The following is an 18,343-nucleotide window of genomic DNA, read 5'->3' as shown; positions in this document are numbered from 1 at the left end:
CCCACTTCAGCTTAGCGGTCTGTGCACCTACGTCTTTTATGCGAGTGGCGGAGCGCAGTGTGGTATTTCTGTTTAATGTTATAAGAGAATAATATATGATATGTTATACTGTTACTTATAAATAAATTTCAGGACTGACCATTGAACTTGGCACCTATTTAGATCTCACTTCTTTTGTCGTTGAAGTCAACAACCAAGGCATTTATCATAATATTGAACTTGGCTCTTATTTTATATTTATGTTTTTGATGGGATTCTTTATTTGTGAGCACAACTTATGAAATGTAACTGTGAGATAAGCCTCAGCTTTTTTAGTTTCATGCGTAGGTCGATTTACTCTCGAATCTGAATCAGTGGTAGGTATAATATTCTTACATATATACATGTGCACGCACGACTGTAATCCTCGAAGGGGTAGTCAGAGGTGGCTCACAAACGAGCCGCCCACTTTTCGCAGCACATTTGTACTCACTTGCGAACCATATCGCCGTATGTACATAATATTCTTCTTTTGGTAACTATCACCTTAGATTATTACCCGTTGCCGAAGAAACTGATATTCGGAAAAAATATACTTACCTAAAACACAGATGCAAGTATTCATGGATACTTTTGTCTCTCGCCTAAACGGATAAACGCTAGATTCCCATGGGAATGGCTCGTGTTTATTGCCGAAGTTTTGGAATGTAAATTGAGAGGCTAATTGCGTACCGAACGAGTGCATTTGAATCGGCCCTCAGGGATTACGGTGCCAGCTGATCATGAAAAGCTGATATAAATCAATGATCCGTTTGGATGATTCTAAGTAACCATGATTTTTCTAATCAATTCGGATGCGAATACGTGATACTGCATATACCTGTGGGACCAGGCGGTGGAAATGAGAACTAAGCTGATTTAATCACTGAATCTCGTTTCTTTTAGTTACAACATCTTTTATAAAATAATTTATGTTTGAGCACAACTACATTTTGCTAATCCTCCATTCATCCCGTCCAACTTCCTTTCATAGACAATCGATGCTTTCTTCCTTTCTTCACACACTCTGTTCATCCAAATAATAATAAATGATAATGCTCCATTCCTACAACTCGGCCATTCTGCTTACATGCTGCCCTCAGCATGTGCATTTAAAACAACTTAAATGATTAACCCCTTAACTAATAAACATAAACAAATACGGCATTAAACCTTAACTAATAATAATAAACAAATACGGCATTACAACTTAAAACACACACATTCGTCATCATTCGTTCATCATCACTTTTATCTTTCTTTCTCCCAATATCACTTCCTTTCTTTTCTTCTTTCTTGTCTTCTTTCTTTTAATCTTCTTTTCCTTCTTTCCTTTCATGTTTTTAATCTCGTGTATCGATTCTCTTCTTATTTTTCTTCTCTCGTTCGTCACTCGCCTTCTTATCCTTCTTCGCCTCGGTACTACTTGATTTCTAAACTTTTTCACCTTCCTTGTCACCGGCACCAGAGGATTAGAATCTTCTGAGTAACTTCCTTGAATTATACCCTCTCTCAACCATTCTGCTACGTCTTCCTCATCTAACTTTTGTAATTCCGCAGAATTTGTCGTTGGACACCATGCTACCAAGCATCGCGTTACTTCTTCCGTCGTTTCTTGTTTGCGTCGTCATGTTTCGTCTTCGTCTTCAAATATTTAGTGACTAGCGACCAACTTTGTCACCAATCACTTTTTCCAATTTATTTCGTCGTATTTTCGTCTTCGTCTTTAATGGCCGTCGTCGTCCTGTGTGCTCATCACGCGTCGTTTTTTTCTCATTTCCACGCTCGATCCCGGACGAGCCCCCAAAATTGTGGGACCAGGCGGTGGAAATCAGAACTAAGCTGATTTAATCACTGAATCTCGTTTATTTTAGTTACAACATCTTTTATAAAATAATTTATGTTTGAGCACAACTACATTTTGCTAATCCTCCATTCATCCCGTCCAACTTCCTTTCATAGACAATCGATGCTTTCTTCCTTTCTTCACACACTCTGTTCATCCAAATAATAATAAATGATAATGCTCCATTCCTACATACCTATTGTTTAAACTATATTTTTTTGGATCCAGTCATCAAGTAATACGGAATATGGATTTATCTGAGTTATACAGTTATCGTTGTAAACACGCATCGTCATAATCATAATACATAATACTTAACATAATACTAAGGTAGGGAACGTCACAAGGTATCTTGTAAAAGCATAAATTTAGAGACTTTAATTCATTTATGCCTGTTTGCGATGTTTGGTTTTGTCTAGGTACAAGTTTACTGTTAATACAGCTGTCTGTATAAAGAACATACGTAACGTAAAACTATGTGGTTTTACGCCTACTCCGACAGTTATTGAATTCCCTGTAAGATAACTCCATTTTATGATATGATCAGATAGGAAAAGCTCTATTTATTGGATTCCAATGGGAACAATGCGTGTATATTTACATATACAAATTGTCCGTACAAACCCCAATTGACTCAATAAAATGTAACTTTTTTTGTTCAACATATAGTCAACATCAAATGGAAATACATTTATTTTTTATTACAAATTTGGTTGGGTTAACTTTTTGGGAAATTGTATTTTTTACAAGAAAATAAATAAATATGAAACATTAGTTTAGCAAAATAATGTGGGTAAGTACCTACTTACTTAATTTATTAAAACATCTCAAACCCAAACTAGGATGCTCTGTAGGTAATTAATATGAATAGCCAGGTTTTCACTCGGTAATTATCGCGAACTTGTTTAGACAACGATTTTCGGGTTCAAATTTAATTTAATTTGACACTATTACCTCGTAAATGTTACATCCTTTTAACTTCGCGATACGGCCCCTGGTTTTTACTCGTTAGATAGATAGATAGATAAAGCGTTTATTTGATCCACTTTCTTACATACACAACAAATCACAATTACAGATATACACATTTGTACTTATAACAAGGTAAATAGTAGCTATGATAAAGACAGGATTGTACTTAGCAGGTTGTGTGTTGAAGCGGACCAAAAGGGTGAAGTAACTCAGCGTGGATGTTTACTCCAGGAGCAAACCGCTGATTTTCAGTTACCTCCCATTTAATTGTTCCAAGGGTGACGAATTACATAAATTGTGACCAAAAAAAACTACTTAAAATATATTGTTTTGAAGAAAAATTACCTATTTTAGTTTGATAATGTTGTAAAGGTGTGCAGCTAACCAGCAAGAGACACAGGGTCGTACTCAGTGGATGACAGAGCACCCACCATAGTATTAATATTGCATGAATGTATTTATTGTTAGACGATCTGCGCCGGATGTAACAAAAATATAGAAAATATGTAATGAATAAATAGTTATTGTAGATAACTAAATTTGTTATCAAGTCTTTTGCTTAATAAAAAGAAACAATTTTATTTTATTTTTAAAATTAATTTTATTTTTTAAGAGCGTTAATGATAACTACTTCCACGACACGACGTCTTCATCCAAAAAAATCCTCCGCTGGATATAGGCCTGATTGGGTTCTAAAGGAGAACAGAATCCACATTCTGTTTTCAGTTAGCTGGTCTCGTCCTGTCACTTGAAGGACAAATTTTTGCCCGTCCGTGGTCTCTTCTCGAAAATGAGAGAAACTATCAAAAAGATGAATTCCCAAAGGTAGTGAAAAATATATTAATGTATAAGTACTCAATCTCTGATTATTTATATTTTTAAGGCTCATTACCCCTACAGCAAAACTTTGTGATTAACTCAAAATTATGTTTATACATCAAACACCCGAAACATTAAAGTTTAGTCGGTGAAAAGCGGGAAATCTTTGACCATTACCCTTCAGGGTAATTAAAAGTTTAAACTCTAATTTTATTGGCAATTAAGAAAATCACATAAATAACAGAGGAGATAGGAATAAAATAAAATATACATCATGTAGTCAGTAATAAACTTAAATCAAAGGAGTTAAATGTTACTAATTGGATTAGGTATCCGAAAATTATAGTAGTATTGAAATTGAAAATTTTAGTGATAAGACCGCCTTTTGTACCCTAATTAAGTTACATTTTGTTAATTTTATTATTCTGTTTGGTGTACAAATAAAGTGTATTCTATTCTATCTATCTATCTAGTATTGCCGAGGAAGACTCACGTATGACTTTGGACTTTATAAAAGTAAAACATTCTTTATAGCTGTTCCCGTCAGCTTCGCTTCGCCTTAAAAAGTTTTCCCGTGGGAATTCCGGGATAAAAAGTAGCCTATGTTCTTTCTCAGGGTCTAGACCATAATATGTATACCAAATTTCATTCAAATCCGTTCAGTAGTTTTGGCGTGAAAGAGTAACACACAGACAGACAGACACAGTTACTTTCGCATTTATAATAATTATTAGTTAAGATAGGATTGCACACTCAGTACTGAGTGTCCTGGTTGCTCCCAATACTCCAAAATTATGTTTTATATGGGCAAAGTCACTACATTGAGATTTTGTATTCTTAGATTATTTTAATTAAAATTCTATTTTCCCGCATGTGAACTATACCATGAGTACCAAAATGCAATCTGTGAAACGCAAAAGCAAAAAGAAACGGTCAGTCCGTGAAACGTGAATCAAAATTGGGGAATTCGGGAACACGTCGAAAACTTTTTTCGAGTCTGATTAGATTTTGTATCGGGAAATAACTCTATTGGAGTACGGTGGCGGAATGGCTAAACGTATGACTTTGTGCCTTTGTTACATAATTAGGGTTAAAACAGTAGAAGTCATTTATAACTTGGTGATGATTTGTGTATAATTTACGTGCCATCGCATTTTTCATTCTAAAGATAAGCGTCCACGTTTCGGCATCCTACGCCAATGACGCATCGTATTCAGTATTATTTGTATAGAAATTCACACAAGTACGTCCACTTTACCGGCGTTGCCGATGCCGGTTCTCCATACATTTATGAAAATCCCCTTTGATCCGATACGTACGATACCGAACTGTATGTCATCTACAACGGATGATCCTATCGGTACACTTTCGAAGCACCAATTTAAGAAAGTGAGCCTGCGTCTTCATACTTAGCCTACGAGCCTACGTATAATGACCTCATCCCCGGCGGAATAGTTGGAGAAGTTTCATCGTTGATTGGAGATCACGCACTAGTCCTTCTACTCCCCCCCTCCCTCCGCCGCCGCCGCCGCGCTGCCAACTCGCGATAATCCGATTTTCAAAGACGTGATCCTTTAAGCTACTATTGCTTATCCAGGCCGACTCAGCATTTGCTAAGGGATAGTTCGCAGGATGGGTAGTTCCTATTGGACACTGGAGTTTTGAGTTACTTATCTGCTGTATACAGGATGGAATTTAATTACCGACATTGCTTTAGGCACGTATATAAATCTACTATAAATACTTTACCAATAGGAACGATAACACTGATAAAATTATTCTCTATATTTTTGTAGCATGATCCATTGCATAATCTTGTTATTTAAAACAATATAAGTACCTATTATGTACTCTGTATACCTACAATACGAAAGTGATGCAACATTTAAAAAAAAAAAAAAAAAAAAAAACACGCACTCACGCCTTGTACTAATGTACTCCCTTGCGGGGTAGGCAGAGGTGCATTGCTGCACCCACTTTTCGCCAGAGTGTTATGTTAGTCCCAATGTAATAGGGGGCGGGCCTATTGCCATTTTACGGGCACATCCAAGACCCGAGAACAAATATATGTGTTTAAACAAATATCTGCCCCGGCCGGGAATCGAACCCGGGACCATCGGCTCAGTAGTCAGGTCACTAACCACTACGCCATTCGGTCGTCGACGGCAACATTTTTAAAATTATTATTAAAGTATACCTACTCCGAAGAAAAACTCCGATGAAAATATGTAAATTATCTTTCAGGGCTTAAAACGAAAACTATAAATTTCACACAAAGTACCTACCTATAACAAATTCGCATTTTTCCCGCCTCTTTCACTACAAAAGCCGTCAGCATCTGTATGAACATGCTCCATCACTGGGGTCACTCTAGCCAAAAAAAAAACGAACAACAAAGAGCTGCCATATAAATGACCAGTACCTACGTCTAGGACAGGTTTGATAGATTGTAGAAAACTTAAAAGTTTAAGTTTTCCCGCATGCAAAGTGACAGATAAATAAAGAGATTCAGATTAACAGTGGAAAACGTCAACTTTTTCGTTTTCGTAAACTGCAAAACCCGTATAGAGGCTCACTGTGCTACCACAAAAAACTTTAAACACTGTTTAGCAAGTTTTTAAAACGAAATTTGACAGGTTTCGTATGCGTTTGACAGAGCTAAACATCTGTTAAATACTGTCTAAGTTTTTGTGGTAAAGCCCTCAGAGTCGTGGTGACAGAAACGCTCTGAAACTTAGTTTTCTGTAAGCTAGAGTACCCCCTCCTATATGTGGCGCCCTCCGGGAGTGTTTGTATAGGAGTGTGAGATTGGGTCACGTTACTGATGCCTTGTAGTTATAACTGGTTATAACTAAAGTTGATTGTGTTGTTTTTACGTCAACATACCCGTAGTAATAACTACGTTTTATGAAAACAGTGAAAAGGTTATACTTACATAAGAATCACCTCACTGGGGAATATATGAAGTTCCTATAGAGAGCTAAATAATATATTATATTTTTCCACGAATTTCCTAAACTCCATACAAAAGTTGTTTAGAAGATTGACTTATAAAATAAGCAAAAGACATCGTGTAATGTACAATAACTTCTATATAAGCTTTAGAAAATCTGTTCTTGTGTACAAATAAAGAATATTCTATCTATCTAATAACGTAGCTAAGGGTAGGTAGAATATAAATTTACCAAAAATTGGTTTTTATAATAATATCATACATAACAAGAACAATGATTTATTTATTATTTTATTTATTTATTTAATCCTTTATTGCACAAATATAAAAATAAGTGTACAAAGGGTGGATTTAATGCTACAAGCATTTTCTACAAGTCAACCCACAGGAGTTTTATTCGTTTCCTTCGCTACCTGCTGAAAATCCGTAAACTCTATAACACCAGCAAGTCGAATTTGTCAGAGCTTCAACACAATATTGATTGAATAAAATAAAATCGTATTACTGTGCGAGCGCGGTGCGACGGGGCCTGGAATATAGGAATTATCAAAAAACTTTTTCTTGGAAAATTAGAACAGCTTTATTGATTTCACAATACGTAGGCATGTTTTCAGGAAAAAGGGTAATCATAGTTTTCGCATTCGGATTACAATAACACTTTCAAAGAGTCATTAATGTGTTTAGAAGGCTGATCACCTGATGTCCGAAACAGTGAAAAGATCCATGCTGTCGGATGGACATGTAAAGCAGTCTGTCCTGCGCCTAGCTCTCTCCAGTCGTGTCGGTCAATCCGTCCCATTGGGCTATGAGAGTGATGGAACAAAGAGTGCTCCTGTGTACTGCGCACACACTTGTGCACTATAATCTACTCCTCATGGCTGATCTCAAATGAGAATTCGACTAGGAGGACATTAATGTGCAAACCTACTACAAACTGCACTAATTACCTACTAAAACTGAAAACCCGGCCATTAACCCCATTAAAAGGTTGTGTAATCAGTTCGGATCACGTATGCGGGTGACGTCACACTCTCATCTCTACCCCGGCTAGCCATCGCTGAGGGGTGTTCTACAGACGTAATGGTGTTTAAATAGCTTTGATCGCTCTCCCGTGTCGCTAATGAATTCTGCCGCCCCAGTAATCGCTGGAGCCCGCGGAATGAGGCACGGGCTAGGGAAACAGCGGGAACAAACCACTTAGGAAACAAAATGATACCTAAAATTTTTAGCCAGAAGAACAGTCTGTAGCTATGTTGCGGGCGATGGTGTCATGCATACAAAACAATAACCAACGTCCTATTAAAATTCTGTATCACTCTGGTACCAGCTGAAATAATAAAAAAACAGCTGATCGATGCCTTTTGTTTGTGGTTAAAGTACGGTGGCCTGCGCCTAAAAGTATACAGGCGGAGATTTTAAAATAGCGATCCCTGATGATGAAGGGACCAGCTACATCTGCTATAAATCCGGGGACGTGTTGTGTGTGATATGTGTAGCAATGGTGTTTGTGTGGATGTGCTTGAGCAGCATGTGAGCTTGAGATCGCTATTTTAAAAACTCCGCCTGTATACTTTTAGGCGCAGGCCACCGTACCTACTTTACTTCCTTTTTGTATGCGTTATTTATCCTCTCTCTTAAACTACTATTTATTCTTCCAATCGGAAAATGAATTAGGCTTTCCCTTACTTCCGTGGCCACATTCCGCCCAGCGATGTTCAGTGATATAGGCCGGGGTGTAACTTATATTAAATCCTCAATTAAATTTGTTTGTTAACTAAATAGGTCATTTGGATGGCCGCCAAAGGATTTATCAGTTTTAGTGCCATATGATGCGAATGTTGTCGTAAAAGTAGGAACCTACTTTGTGATTTAATTACAATTATTTCAGTAATTTAAGTTTAATTCTTGTGTTATCTAGGTTTTTCCAGTAGTAATTTATGGGTATTATAAATTGACATTGCATCGCATTTTTAAACAGTAATACTTATTGATTTTGTCATCAAAAACTCGTTAAGCTTTTTACAAAGAACCAGTTAAAAAGGTTCATAATTACATATTTTTTATGTTTTATAATTGAACACAAAGTTTTGTGGCCTCCATAGGCACGTATGTCTAGTGAGAAATCTGTAAGTACACTTTCGAGCAATGACAAAATTCCAGAGACGTAATAATATGCCGTTCGGCTATAGCAGGTGGAACTCATTGCTCGCTCGTGAGTGTATCAGCTGATGAAATATTGTGAAGCGGCGTAGTGCATCAGGAAACTGAAAAAAGTCTCTAAGAAGTCGACGCTTTCCCCGTAAAAATACTTAATCTAGACCAACATTTAATATATCACCATCAAAACGGATTAGCCAGAAAAAAGGTCTTCCTAATTTTACTCATAAAAACTTACAGCAACTCTCTTATTCCCGGGGTTAAAAAGGGGCAGACGTGACAGCGTCTCGCCGCTCACATCGCATTCGAATCTGGAAAGTTCTCGCACGTACCCGATCGCGATTCGAAGTCGAAACTATGCATCGAGTCGAGTGCAGAAACTTGGATGTTTTCCGTCACCCGTCTGTGAACCGATCACAATGGAGCCTCCGGTATGGCAGAGTGGGACGCGCGATGCATAGTCGAGAGAAAAGGCCATATTCGGGAAAATTCTGCGACTTTAATGACATAAAGTTATAAATATTTATAATGACTTATCAAAAAGCACGGACATAATGTAGGTATACCTATGTCGGTAGAATGATAATATACTTGAAGTACTTGAAGAAAAATGACATACAGTTAATTAGCAATCAGAGCATATACGATCACGGCAATCGAACGTGAAACGAAAATTAAAAAAAAAAGAATTTTAATTGTTATTGAACTGTATCTTCACGAAAAGAACATGTTTGGCATTAAGTCCACCTGATTGTACATAAAAAATATTATATTGTGCAATAAAAGAATAAATAAATAAATAAGATAGACTGCACATCAGACTGCGCATCGGCGGGTTTTCTACGCTAACTGGCTAATAAATTTGATACCACGGTAATTAACTTAAAAAACTTGTAACTAGGTGCAGAATTTCTTTGCGAGTAGAAAACAGTACTTACCTCTCTTAAAAATAGAGAGTATATTTTTATAACCTAGCCTATCACCTCTAATGAGTCCTAGGTATTTCCCCTCCAATGTAGGTATAGTGCCTACAAATATGGCAAGAAAATAAGTGGTTGCGGTTGTGGTGATAGGTACTCACTTCTTCGGCAGCAAAATCATTATCGCATTACAACTGTAGATTTGCTCTGAATAGAGCGCTGTGAACTTGGATTTGTTGAAGAATGAACTGGTTTAATCTCGGAATGATTCGATTTGAGACATTAAAACTTGCCAGTTTCTTTAAAGTTGAACACGCTGAAGTCGAAGAAACAAAACTGATTTATTCAAGAACAAAACGATGATAAGTAATAGGTACAGCTATATCATTAGTGATCTTTATTGGATTTTGCATTTTCTACTGATTTTTAGGTTAAATAGGTATGACAAGTTCAATATTATTTAATGTGAGCAATTCACGGTGATTATTACTTACCATTCATACACAATTCCGCATCTTTATGGCATAGGTATACCGATAGATGCTGGGTTTCACTTATCTTAATCTTACTGTAACGATACAATGAATGTGAATCTGACATGCACGGCTGAACGTATTCATTTGTTTTGCATGGATAAACGTTTATAGATAGATAGAATTCCCCTTTTCCCAGCCATGAGGACGAAATGCATGGGTTGTGATGATGATGACAGAATCTTCAATGATGGTAATGGTAAATAACATTTGAACACCAATTGATTAAATAACAATTGATTCTTTAAGTCATTCCTCCACCCAACGGTTGCCTGGAAGAGATCGCTTTTAGGGATAAGGCCGCCTATTACGATATATCCACTGTATAAAATGTTATTTGTGTTCTGTTCAATAAAGTAAGGCTTATATTTAAACCTCCACCAAAAAATATTCAATTCTGCCTCCAATAAATTCGAAATCTCCGCCAAAACGGATAAATCGTCACCAAATCATGTGTCCTATAATATTGCAGAAATGAATCAATGATTTTTTTACTGTATACCATAAAACTATATCAACACCATTTAAATTTATTTCAAACCAGATAAGCTATATTGTCGCTTAGTAAATGTAACCAATATTTTATTTTATGAGTATCATTTTATTAACCCTGCTAAGCCAAAAAAAAAAATTGTACCCTAAACCAAAGTTACTTGGTAAAATACTGAATTAAATAATTAGTAGGTAGGTAGCTAGGTAGTAGGTACCAACTATAATATATCTTTATATCTTCAAATGAGGGTGGGGATAGGGATGCGAATTTAGATAAGGACGGGGACGGGCACCTTGTGCACCTTGGGCACCTTGGGCACCTTGGCCACCTTGGGGAACTTGGGCACCTTGGGGACCTTGGGGACGGGACGGGAACGGCAACATACCTTATTTGGTTTGAAATAAATTTTAATGATGTTCATATAATTTTTATGTTATGTAAATAGTGCCAACATTTCTACAATATTATAGGAAACATGATTTGGTGATGATTTATCCGTTTTGGTGACTAAAAAGATTATCTATTGTAAACTTGCAATTATTTGGAGGCGTGTTTATTTATTTTGGAACGTAAATGTTTTTCCTTGGGATTTGGATTTTGGAGTTGGTTTAATTATTTTTTTTGGTGATGATTTAAATTGTACCCATAAAGTAATAAACTAAACTAATAACCAACTTGTTTGTTGTCGCAGGTATCTGGCAGAACACCGAGTCGTCAGTGACGCGCGGCGGCGGGCGCGGCCGATAGTACCACCGCGGCGCGACACACCGCCGCCTGTCGTGCAACCCGCCGCGTAACATACCCCGCAACATGGTGCGCGGCGACAAGAAATCACCGCAGAAGACCGACTCGCAGAAATGTGAGTTTTTTACCTTTTTTGTGTGTTTTTCTGGGTGTTTTCAGGTCGTCATTATCTTGATTCTCGACTAAAATCATTCAAAGTTGTAGGTATCGAAATTTCTCGTGCATAGAATTTTGGTTTAGTAAGGGAAGACAAAAGGAAAAATTTAACTAAAGAATGTGACTGTTGGAATGGAATAGAATCTAACACTGAATTTATGGAAACGACTGAAAGCTGAAAATACAGGCTAGATAAGTCGGTCCAATACCAAATAATTCAAGCCAAGCACCAGCCAGGCTTTGTTGGAGCAATCGCCTTAGAGCTTGTAATTTAGCTCCACACCAAGCAGATCAAACTGTGTAATCTGCACAGCCGGTGTCATGTGTTAAACGATGCATTGTGGTGTTCGCCGCGCAACACTGGAGCATTGTTACGTGTCAATATCGTGTTACACGCAGCATATTGCGTTGAAATTACGTTTGTTATGCGACAGAGCTATTGTTCTGGAAATTTCATCTCCTCAATTATAGCCGTAACTAGAAAGGCTCTATGTTTAGACACATACAAATAAGATTAAGGTTTTGGTAAATGCGCTTTAGATAGCATACTTTTTCAAGAATTTGTGCATAAAATGAAATAATATTTCAGCTAAAACACCAACATCAAAGACAATAATTAGTAAATTCAGAGGAGAATCTCATTTAATTAAACGAACTCAATTCAATTACATTAAATTATCTACTTAAGTAATGAACACAAACGTCGTGTCCATTTAATAAAACTGGCCTTATTTTAACATATAAAACATATAGCAATAGCAGGGAAACATTTATTTTAATTTTGTTTTGAATTTACAAGTGAAAAGACGTTGGAGAATGAAGTTCTTCGTTCATAAAACACACGTAAAGCTACGAGCTAAATCCTACATATACAGGATGTTCAAAAAAGTTTTGACTCATATATTTAATATATTTTTTAGGTACCTAATTATTTAAAATTATAAAAATATCCATTTATCTCAATAACTTCAGGGTTTAGGACATAGGTCTTAAAGAAGAAAATACTTCCAATGACCACCTCTATCACCAAAAAAAATCATGGGTCCATGTGCCGAAACCCCTGTAGGTATATGCATACACTTATACAGCAGCTTTCTTAGCCACTAAATAATCTGCTTTATTTACGCCAAGTTTTGTCTGTGTGTGTGTTGTATGTGTTTGTGTGTGTGTGTGTGTGTGTGTGTGTGTGTGTGTGTGTGTGTTTGTCGGTTTCATTCGACTCGTGCAGTTTTCATGATTTTCATGTGTAAGCGGAGGCTGCTGGCAAACCTTAAAGGCTGCGCTTAACGAGCCAAATCTTTCTGAAAGTACATTTTCGTATTCTATGCCTACTTTAGCCGTTTCGGAGAGAACTAGCATAATAAATTACTCTGTTAAGGAGCCGTATATTTCGAATAGAGGGTAAGGTTTTTAAATTAAAAAAAAAACAGTATCTTGTTCAACTGTATAAATTACATATTTACAATACAATAAGTACTATGCAGTATAACTTTGTTGATATCATCATCATCAGCCTATAGCAGTCCACTGCTGAACGTAGGCGTCTCCCAAAGCACGCCACTGGATGTGATCTTTGGCTTTCCATTCTTTCTATTCTTTTGTGGATATACAGGGTGATTATTATAACATACATAGCATACATCCTTTTGTAGTCCCTGAAATATCTAGTGAAGTTAGAATATATAGATGTTTATGTAATGAGAATGAAGATATGAACCGCCTTGTCCATGTCTGAGTGGAGTAACAGCTGCATAGCGAATGTCTGAATTTATACTTCGCCACATCCGGCACGAAATTAATTTAAAGCATTTGCTTACTCGTGTTGGGGATATGAAATTCTGTTTCGTAGGTAAATTGGGGTATATATTGAGAGGTTTACAGAAAGGAATAATATTAACAATACACGAATAAGATGTGCGTAAAGTACTAAAATAAAGCAAAATAACTATCTACGTTTTGTTTACTGTCAAAACAATTAATAAAGTCACAAATCTTTGTAACCGAACTAATTCAAAATACCTAATGGCTCGTAGAATAAGGGTGTTATTTGTCGAGACATTACTTTTGCACTAACACTCTATCTTGTTGGTATATTGTTAATCTAAGCCTATACCTATTTATATTTTACTACCTTCTTTACGTCCCTAGCAAAATCGTGATCATTCGCGCGAACGTGATATGAAAAACCTAAAGTGTATAATTATTCATAATCTTTATGTAATCTTTTTCTAGCCTCCACAAGTGTAATTCCGGCAAACTGCAAATGATTTGTATTGTTTGGTTTCTATTCAAGGCCAGTTAAGTTTGGGTTTGATTAAAAGAAATGGAATTAAAAAGATTATGAATACACCTAGTTCTACGTGTACGACATAAAAAAAAAAACACGCACTCACGCCTTGTTCTAATGTACTCCCTTGCGGGGTAGGCAGAGGTGCATTGCTGCACCCACTTTTCGCCAGAGTGTTATGTTAGTCCCAATGTAATAGGGGGCGGGCCTATTGCCATTTTACGGGCGCATCCAAGACCCGAGAACAAATATTTGTGTTTAAACAAATATCTGCCCCAGCCGGGAATCGAACCCGGGACCATCGGCTCAGTAGTCAGGGTCACTAACCACTACGCCATTCGGTCGTCGACATTAATTATGTTAAAATTGTCTCTTCCATCCAAAGGTTGTCTGGTAGAGATTGCTTTAAGCAATAAGAGCGCCTTTTTGTACGATTTATTTTATATATAAGTTGTGAAATTTAAATGGTTTCTTTACTGGTGCAAAATAAAGAGTATTATATTCTATTCTACGACTACTAAGAATAAAAATTGCGTAAGTTCTACATGTATGACTGTAGATTCACATAACTACCTACACGGCAATGAGAAGATTCCACGCTGAATCTGTAGACAATTTACAGACACGATTTAACATGAAAGCCGTATATTGCTCCACTTCACATCAATACGGACACAAATTTCACTTTGATACACCAAGTTTACAAACGCATCGTTTCAGAGTAAGGATCACTTAAGCTGAACTTAGTGAAGGGTCCCTAATGACACTTTCCGCCACTCGTAAGTGGTAACAGAAGACTTGTTTTCGGAAAATGCTTGACTGTATTCGATTTTTTCGTCGATGATTTACGTAGTAAGTAGGTACAACACGTTATTTTAAACTATATTACATTAAATTACGAGCTAAATAGGTATTATATACAAGTATCCTACAAATAGCCAGGTTTGGTCAAGTGGTTTAAAGCAATTAAGAAAGAATAAAAATTAATGAATCCTCTACTACTATGTGTTTTAGTGTAGTTCCTCGAAGTACTCGGTTATCTCTCATGTACACACGTGATCCCACACACTGAGGTCACAATATAGGTACAGAAGGGCTAGCACAGGGCGCAAGACTAGACTTTCTGGTAGATTTTCGGGAAGAAAATTGGCGTCGTATTTTTTATAAACCTCGTAAGGAAGTAGTAAGTTAAGTATACACTTTAAAATGTTTATAATGTTTGTTAATTATATACGAGCATTACTATACATGTTATTATGAAATTATTTTTTTATTATTATTTATTTAATTATAGGTAAAATACATAAGAAAAAACAAGCTTAAAGATACTACAATAATCCTCGCAGGATTGTGCGCAGCACCTTCATTCTGCGTTATAATTTATATACAATTAACAACTTGTGTCTATTAGTAGGTATCTATTTGAAAGTTTGTATAACATGATTCAATTAGGTAGGTACTTAACATTCATAGCAAGCAACAAATGTAGATAACACAATTTTTACTTAACTTTAATTAATTTATAAACAGCCTTTGATATTCGTTAAATTAGTAGGTATAAAATTGCGGTTGTAAATTTTGAATATTAGTACTAAAATAATAAATTACCTGTATCGTTTTGGTTGAACATCGACGCTCGTGATACCTATGGCGCTTCAAATATTCATAGCGAATACATTTTCGGGAAAAATTGCCTTTACAGACAGTTTTCAGGAACATTTTATATGCACGTGCTCCAGACGTTTAATTTGAGTTTCAATTACAGAGCTGTCAAAAGTGACAAGTAGAAACCCGCCCTGTATGAAATGAAAAACGTATTTTCATGAAACGCGGCCAAACGTTTCAAAGCGAACTCAATGCTTCGTAGAGGGGAATTGGTGTATAAAAAATGTACTTACATTATCCTAACTAATATTATAAATGCGAAAGTAACTGTGTCTGTCTGTCTGTTACTCTGTCACGCCAAAAATACTGAACGAATTTGAATGAAATTTGTTATACATATGGACTAGACCCTGAGAAAGAAACATATGATACTTTTTATCCCGGAATTACCACGGGAAAACTTTTTAACACGAAGTGAAGCTCGCGGGAACAGCTAGTTAACTATAAAAAGAAGGTATGTAGTTAATTGTGGTAAGCAAAGAAATAATCATTAGCTGCAGATAGATCATCTAGTTATGTAAACTGTAGCAGTACCATGAAGAAGTTTTCCAATTTCCGCCGTCGAATTACAAAGAATAAAGTGTAAAAAGAAAAAAATATATACTTATGAGCAGACATAGACAATGTCCGTTTGTTAATAGAGCTCCCGGAAACGGAGATGGCAATCTCTAAGCTTCCTGCAATTACAAATAAAAGATAGTTGAAGAATCGACAAATTGGTTTCAGCAAAAAAACTTGTCTGTGGAGCTAGTGTAGCGACGCGGGTAGTACTGATTCTGTTAGTAGTTAGTGTAGAATATTGTTTCACAGTAGGTATAGTTTTTGTTAAACACTGAACTGGGACATATTTGAAAGTGAAAAATAATAAAAACAGTACAATTGTCTTTTTCAGGGTATAAAATATTTTTTGTATAATTTGTTACCTCAAGAAAAGATGACCTCTAAGTAAGTAAGCACCATAGAATGTTGAGCAAAATCATTATGCCTCAAATAATTAATCTATTCAAATTATTGCCGAAGTTATAACATATTTACAAATAATATAATACGGCCTTGCTACAACTTACAACAGCAACAGAGTAAAATTATATATACGGGTAACAATAGTAGTGGTTAGTACATACCTAGCCCTAGGTACATAGATACGTCCACAGACAACACATGTTCTTGAAACAAAACAGTGGGGCAGCAGAGGCATCACTCTCTAAGACGAAAATCTAAGTTTCGGAGCTCTGCTGCGCGATCCACGACTCTATCTCGTTGTATTAAACATGATGATTGCACGACAACTCTCGTTCGTTTGTTTCTTGTCAGTATAGAGTAACCTCCAGGCCCCAATGAGGCGAAACAAAACATAGAACGGGCGCAAATGTGGCCCGAGCAAATAACACGAATTGAACTGAACCACACTAAGGTTTGGATAAGCTTCGGAATAGGCTTGGGCGTGGTGAACGTACGGGTGCGTTGTTTGAATGGTCAAGAATGAAATAAAAATGTACTTCTGAACGATACTTGATGCGTCTTGAACGCTTTAATAAAGTGGTATACTTACTAAGCCGCAAGGAAGTGGCTCTGAGGATCATTCTGAGCTTTTGTTTTACGATATTTGAATATTCTCCAAAAAATATTTACTTCTCCATAGAAACTCCCGGGCTTAATATAAGCATAATATATATTATATTATCGCACTTATAAAAGTAGCACATTTAGTTCCTATGATAATGCAGATAGGGCAGCCAAATTGCAACGCTTTCTGAATAGTCCAAATGGCCCTTATGCGGCACGTAATAAGAGTTATTTAACAAAGTGCGACCTCAATGCGTTCAAGGTCAAGGTTAATGATAATGATAATCGTCCAGAGATAGTGGCTTTTGTTCTCAAGCGCTTCGCTACGCTTAATGACCTGACGATTTTTTTACATTCACAGCTTCATTTTTTTTGTCACCTATGTTCCGTTAGTTTGTCTGATGAGCGTGTGACACTTTTTTTCTCTTTCAGAAAACATTCAATGGATATTAATGAGTTAGAAAGGTAGGTAAGTACTTTAATAAATTAAATTTTAATATTATTATACGCGTGACCGTAATTTATTAAATTTAATCAAAATATTATGTACATTGAATGAAATATTTAAGTTCAATAAATTTACTGTAACTTTTGTAATCATTTTCAACAGCTTATTTCGTTTTCTTTGTCTTAGTTGAAATTCTTGTTTTGAAACGTGTTTATTTAAGGGTTAGGTGATAATAACAATGTTAAAGTTCTTTAAATACCTAACAATCTTAATTGAATCATGTCCCGTATTCTAATTAACATTAACTTGACTTACCTACAGCAAAATATCATCCAATTTATTTATTTTTCTTTGCCCCTTATAAACTTAATCGGGAATACAAATACTAAGTGCCAATTTCTCCATAGTCGGTTATCTAACCGACAGGGATTGATTTATAAATGAAACGATTAAACGTCATCTCCATATAAAATTCATGACAGATACGTGTCAAAAGTCAAAAACTACTCCCTGGTTATTCTCAAACCGACTATGGAGAAATTGGCACTAATTCCGATAAAACAGCAAGGATATAATGAGTCGACATTTATAGTTGTCAAGAAAAAATCTTACTACTGCTTTTGCAAGTTATTAAAAAAACACCTTCAAATCGCAACCACAAACAGCTGACTGGTGCGAATGAACAAAAAATACATGACACTTTGAGAAGAATTTTATTTAAATTCAAATATGCCGTCTCGTCGAGTAAAGAATAATAAAACGGACA

General features: G+C 36.1%; 1 protein-coding gene across 1 annotated transcript in view; it reads left to right on the top strand.

The window, feature by feature from the left end:
• LOC105381973 overlaps nucleotides 1-18,343 on the top strand; it is a 154,956-nt gene that overhangs the window by 21,338 nt on the left and 115,275 nt on the right. The window contains exon 2 of the mRNA XM_038121988.2: nucleotides 11,403-11,570. Within this exon, the coding sequence (XP_037977916.1) occupies nucleotides 11,522-11,570 (49 nt within the window). The 5' untranslated portion in view covers nucleotides 11,403-11,521. The remainder of the gene's footprint in view (nucleotides 1-11,402; nucleotides 11,571-18,343) is intronic.

Source organism: Plutella xylostella, chromosome 9, assembly GCF_932276165.1.
Source record: "Plutella xylostella chromosome 9, ilPluXylo3.1, whole genome shotgun sequence".
NCBI lineage: Eukaryota > Metazoa > Arthropoda > Insecta > Lepidoptera > Plutellidae > Plutella > Plutella xylostella.
This window is presented reverse-complemented; position numbering and strand designations above follow the sequence as displayed.